The sequence below is a fragment of the Phragmites australis genome, chromosome 4, assembly GCF_958298935.1.
Source record: "Phragmites australis chromosome 4, lpPhrAust1.1, whole genome shotgun sequence".
NCBI classification, from domain to species: domain Eukaryota; kingdom Viridiplantae; phylum Streptophyta; class Magnoliopsida; order Poales; family Poaceae; genus Phragmites; species Phragmites australis.
Window position 1 is genome coordinate 35548301 of NC_084924.1, and position 6092 is coordinate 35554392.

Below are 6092 nucleotides of genomic sequence, written 5' to 3' on the forward strand. Positions count from 1 at the left end.
TTAATTTTTTTTAATTTTATCCTATAAAAATATATTATTTTTTAATTGAAGGAAAAAAAAAGAAGGGGTGTAAGGAAATTAAGAAATTAAATTTGGAGTAGGTTATGTAATAACGGGAGGAAAAAATCAGTAATTAGTAGTTGCAGCATTTTACGTGGGTATGGGGTGCGAACGAGGACAAACATAGTATTGAACACATGGTGAAAACATTACAATACACTGTAACCACGACGACACGATGAGGAAACAAAGGTGGCATGTACAGTTCGCACTAAGACCTTATTAGTGCGCCGATCCTAATCATAATATGCCTTAGGGAAGGAAAGTATGTCGGGTTACATTAGGTACTCTCTACTGCGTGCATCTAGGATACTTTTCCTTTCGGAGGGCATCGGGACCTGCCATCTTAGCACGGTGGGCTCTCTCCCGCTTCCTTTCCCTCTCAGCCTCTCGAGCCTGAGCCACGGTACGGTCGTGCGCCGCCTTCCTCGTGCGCTCTTCTTCCTCCCGCTTGAGACGAAGTTCCTCTTGCTGTTGCTCGTACTCCCGACGTGCGTACGCTTCCCTTCTCCACCTCATGTTCATGTCGACCCACAGCTTCTGTGAGTCATTTTGCTCATTGTCGAGCCACTGAATAAAATCACAGAGCGGTGGAGGGGACTGAACAAATGGAACAAGATGAGCGGTTAGTAAAAGAGGGTGCGTAATCGGAAGAGATGAGGCGGACATCTGTTACCGTACCGGTCGATAACCAGTTGTTGCATTACGAGGCTTGTCATACTCGTAGTTGGCACACATGAAGAAGTATAGTCCATAGGTGTATGAGATGTCATGCGACTCGCGGAGCTTACAAAGGTCACCACAGAAGCACATTGGTGGTTCGAGACCTTCAGGTACGGTAGTCCCCCAATGTTTCTTTGGTGGGCTCGATGGAGCTGAGGAAGACATTGCACTTGAGAGATATGAGAAATGAGCGATGCTTCTCCGTAAGGAGGTTTGGCTACTTATAGTTGGGGGAGGCAGGAGCATTGGATTCGCTCTTAAAGAAAGGAATTAGGGCATGGGCGTAGCTGGCGGGAGGAGCATCGGATTCCATCTTGAAGAATAGGACAGTTTTGTCGTTGCCCATGGTCAGAGATTCCACGTTTATTGGTACCCGTGTTGTCATTTACTGATTTGAAAAAGCTGGGTAGTGTTGTCACATTGTGTTGTCAAGTCATGGTTAAAGTTTAGTGGTGTGGTCACTTGTTCATTGAACGTGTCTGAATATGAAATGCATTTACGAAATGCTAAGTCGACCATACAAAGTGAACGTGTCTTAATACATATGAGCACATCACGAAGCGAATACGCATATGTTAGTTACAAAAAATGTAAAATGCTACTCATGCCTCCCTCGTTGCCGTCGTCCGTGCGCCCCATCGTGGTCCCGATGCCGCTGGTTAACCCTCACGTGACCCCTGGAGTAGGTGAGGGGGTCAGGTGGGCCGACGTGTCTGCTAGGCCTAGTAGGGACCACCGGTGTCGAGGGCTCGTCATGCGTGGGCTGGGTCCGAAGCGGTGCACTGAAAACCTGGGACCGCTGAAGGACGTCGTAGTCAGGTGTGCCCCCGAAGAAGTCACGGACGATGTCGTATGCGGTGTCGGGGCCAGCCTCATCCTCCTGACTAGGGTAGGAGGACTGTGAAGGCTCGGCAGGCGTCCATGTGTACTGGCTGGAGGGGCCTGTGAACAAATAATCACATTAGATACGAACAATATGGTATTGAAAGTAGTAGTAAAAAATGTATAATTGTACCTGCGTGGTACGACGGTGCAGCAGAAGAAGGCCACGCTGACGTGCCGTAGTACGTTGCGGGGGGGGGGGGTAGGGTGTGGGGCCACCGAAGACGGACCGGCCTCATCACCGAAGTAACCAGAGCACAGTTCTAACTTATTTTGCTGAAAGTACTAGAAATTAGGAAGAAGGGTTCCCGGAGTACCTGACTGTGGACGTACAGGGCTCAATCTGCGAGGCTGCGTCGAGACTTGTGCAGACGGACCTAATGAATGTTTAATAACAATAAGTAAAGGATATTGATAAATAATTTTCAAAAGTATAATTCGTACCATGTTGCTCGGACCCTCCAAGACGTGATAGGAGGGGTCGTGTGGGTGCCGACACTGAAGAACGTCGGTGCACGTCTGACGGCCGAGACGACTCGGCGTGTGCACCACTCGTCCTGGGAGGCGGCCCTGCTGCATCTGTGGTAGATCGGCAGGAGGTGAGTTTCAGGGCGCGCGTCGTCTTATCAAAAACCCGTCTAATGAAGCTCGCAACATCCGACACACTTAGGTGATGCCCTTGCCGGACGCGGTCCATGGCAGCAACTACATCCCTATTTACATCATAAATGATATCTGTCTACGGATACGAACAATAGTAAACAATTAAAGTATACGGTTATGTTCATTCAATATGTAGTACGGACTTCAGAAAATGACTTACTGTTAAAGCGGCGTCCTCATCCCAATGCACCGGGTATGTCTCCGTTGTCGATGCGACGTGGCCCCGGACATCGTCAGGGGTGTAGGTGACACGAGTTCGCGTACGAGGTACGTACCACCGTAGGTACTCCGTAAAGTTTCCCTCGGTGTGGGGACGCGCCTCATCAACGACGTCCTGTAGCGCTTGGGCCCATGTTGCCACGTAAGGGGCCAAGCGGTCCTCCCAGAGGTGGCCAGCTGGCTGGCCTTTCCGCGTGTACCTGCATTGAAACCACGGTAAATGTAAGGCAAACTGAAACAAAGGTTGCTCAAACAAAAATTTATCAAATGTACCTGTGGACGTGCAAGGGGACTGTACGGATGGGGACGAGCGGGAATGCCTGGTGACGGCCAAACTGCCGCATGACGCGCTGCGGTGAGTACTCTTCGACGTAGATGTCGAAGACAAGGGGCACCTTGGTGAGCCAGTACTCCTCGTCACGGGTGCACAAGGGTGACAATCCCGACCCTGAACGTGTATGAACGGCCCGAACGTTGTATGGCTCCCATACCACATCGTTAGGACGTAGCCTGTCAAACTGGGTACGAAAATGCTCGTACGTGCTGCGAGGCTGCTCGTGGGCCCAGTGTGGCTGAGTGACAAACATCAATACAGATATTTAGAGAGTAACATAGTACGAACGAAACTGTTAATGTAAATTACGTACCCGTCGACGACACCACAGCGAGGCCATTGTCGGCGCGTCCTCTTCCATCTCGCCGTACCACTCCTCTGGGTACAGGGAGCGATCCACCACCGGCCTACCTATGGAGAAATGCTCGTACGACCATAGCTGAAGAAGAAGTGGACACCCGGTAAAAGTGGCTAGCGCCTCCTTCTTCGTGCATGCGTCGTAGAGCGCCCGATACGTCGCAGCAAGAACAGCTGATGCCCAGCTGAACTACGGTACATCCTCTGCATGCGCGTCCGCTATCGACCGGGCGTACGGCACAAGGGTCCTCGTAACCAGGTGGCCTTGGCCACTAGTGAACATCACCCACCCAAACAACCAAAGGAGGTAGGCCTCCAAATGTCTCGAGACCGCGTATGCGTTGGCTTGTGGGTGGATGTACGTCGGCTGCATATATGACTGGTGTCAGAAATAATCATTACGACATAATTTGTTAGGAATCGATAGGTTGCATGTTACCATACCTGGAACTGTAGGATCCACTTCTTCGTTGGCCCTCGTGCATCGGCTAAGAACTCAGGCACGTACGGGGGGTGCATCCTCCTTTCGCTCCACCGGCCCAAATCGCTGATGCATGTCGTTCATCCAGTCAGCCTGCATATCGATCACCCCAACCGCAGCTCCCGTGCAAGGAAGGCCTAAGAGGTAGGAGACGTCCTGCAGGGTCGGGGTCATCTCTCCGCACGGTAGGTGGAACGTATGTGTCTCCGGCCTCCAACGGTCGACCAGTGCTGCTATCAGCGACCGATCGAAGTAGAAACGACGGGTCGCAACCTCGGGGTCCTCCGTCGTTCGGGCCTCGACCAACCGGCAAAGCGGTAGGAGTCCGGCCGCTCCCAACCTATAAGTATTGCAGTACATCAATAATATGTAACAACAACAGCGAAATGATATGTAACACCATCAGCTTTTCTAAGTACCTGTGGGTCCAGCGCTCGTCTACCGTCAGCAGCTCTCCAGGGCCTCGTGGGCGAAACACTCCTAGGTCCGTCTGGTGCTCGGCGGATAAGAAGCTGCGATCCTTTTTGTCCACGGCAGGGTCCAAAAGCTCTGGGGTCGAAGGCTGAGCCATCTCTGCATTTGAAAGACATGTACATTAGTACATTGAGAAATAAATACAAGAACAACAAACTTCGAATGCAAATTAACCGTACGCGAAATTAACACATATTAATACAAAGTACAAAACTAGCTAACCTACACAACAGGTGCATCACTGCCTGCACTTTTGGGACAATATTTGTAAGTGTGACCTACTTCATTGCACTGACTGCATCGCTGCATCCTAGGGCTAGCCTCGGATTCATCCATATCGTTACGAATCCGCCGAGATTGTCTTCGGCCCGGTGCGTTCTTCATCTTTCCCAAATCAGGCACATATATTCTTGAAGGCCCTGGGTTACTTGTAAAAGTGTCAACAATGCCGTAACCATACAGCTCTTGGTTCCAGGTGTTAGTACTTGATCTTTCATGAAATATTGTGACACATATTGCCTTGGAAGCATATGGTGCTCCGCGCACGCAGCTATGACATGTGTACAAGGTTTGTGGAGTAATTGTGGCTTCTGACAACTACATATGCATGTCCCACTCCTTAGCACACACTCTTGAACATGCCGCTCACGTCTACCCCCCCTCCGACCCTTATCTCGACACAGGACACTGAACCTGTGCTCTGCTGTGCCCTCTTGATTTGCGCGATGCATGTGGGCCTTCCTATTTGCCTTCTCCATGTACTCACATAGCATCCGGCCATAAAGCATACGATTGTCCTCCATTACAACCTTAGCAGCTGCAAACCGATCAATGAAGTACTTGCAGGTACTATGCAAAATGCCTTCTACAATTCCAACTAGTGGTAGGGACCTCATTCCTCTCATGACCCAGTTATAAACCTCTGCAAGGTTTGTAGTCATCACTCCATACCTGGCACCACCACTGTCGTACATCAGAGCCCATTTTTCATTGGGCTCATTGCGTATCCACTGTGAAAAGCTCCTAATAGATGAGCCAGATCTCCGTACAATCTGCGGAGTATCGGTTGGGAGCCGACCGAGAGCTATTGGTTCCTCACGGTTAGGTGCGGCCTCCGCAGTTTGTTTAAGAGTCAGTTCATCAAGTCTTGCCCATAATGCATTGAACTTACGTTGTTGGTTCTGACTGCACAACTTCTTGAAGAGCTTCATTAACTCTTTGTTTTTAAACTGTCTGTAGAAGTTCGCACCCATATGGCGCATGCACCACCTGCTTTTGAGATCTGGCCACTGTACTGGTACACCCCGTCACACGCTACCGTGTTGCATATCCAGCAAAGCCTGCAATAATCCTGCATGTCTATCATGAATGAGACACACAGCTAGTCGGTCAAGAACAATTGCATGCTTCACCCGCTCTAGGAACCAATACCAGCTGTCCCCATTCTCACTCTCCACGAACGCAAACCCTAGTGGCAGCACTTGGTTGTTACCGTCGACCCCTATTGCAGACAATATCTGCCCTTTGTACTTCCCAGTTAGGAATGTTCCATCTAGGCATATGATGGGTCGGCAATATCTAAATGCTTTGATAGTTGCACCGAATGCAAAGAAAGCACGCTGCAACACTCTTTTTCCGTTGTACTCCACATCAGTAGAGGGGTAATGCTTGATATCATAGTAGCTGCCTGGATTTCTTGCACAAATTGTGGCTAATTGACGAGGTAGATTGTGATACGAATCTTCATATGTACCGAACCTAATCTCAATAGCCTTTTGTTTCGCCCTCCATGCCTTCGCATAATTTATTGTGTACTGGAACCTTTGCTCAATAGCACGGATTATTGATCGTGGCTCATACCTTAGGTTGTCCACAATCTCTCCGTACATAACATTTGCA

General features: G+C 49.7%; 1 protein-coding gene and 1 long non-coding RNA gene across 2 annotated transcripts; both read right to left on the bottom strand.

The window, feature by feature from the left end:
* Nucleotides 1-1259: 1259 nt before the first annotated feature.
* On the bottom strand, nt 1260-1934 carry LOC133914351 (uncharacterized). The gene is made up of 2 exons (XM_062357469.1): nt 1799-1934; nt 1260-1725 (listed from the first exon to the last, which is right to left on the bottom strand). The coding sequence occupies exons 1-2, from the start codon at nt 1902-1904 to the stop codon at nt 1382-1384; spliced, it is 450 nt and encodes a 149-aa protein (XP_062213453.1). The 5' UTR covers nt 1905-1934; the 3' UTR covers nt 1260-1381.
* A 1483-nt stretch (nt 1935-3417) lies between these two features.
* Nucleotides 3418-4395, bottom strand: LOC133914352 (uncharacterized). The gene is made up of 3 exons (XR_009909234.1): nt 4139-4395; nt 3683-4059; nt 3418-3605 (listed from the first exon to the last, which is right to left on the bottom strand). It is a non-coding gene; the product is annotated as an uncharacterized LOC133914352 (long non-coding RNA).
* Between the last annotated feature and the right edge of the window lie 1697 nt (nt 4396-6092).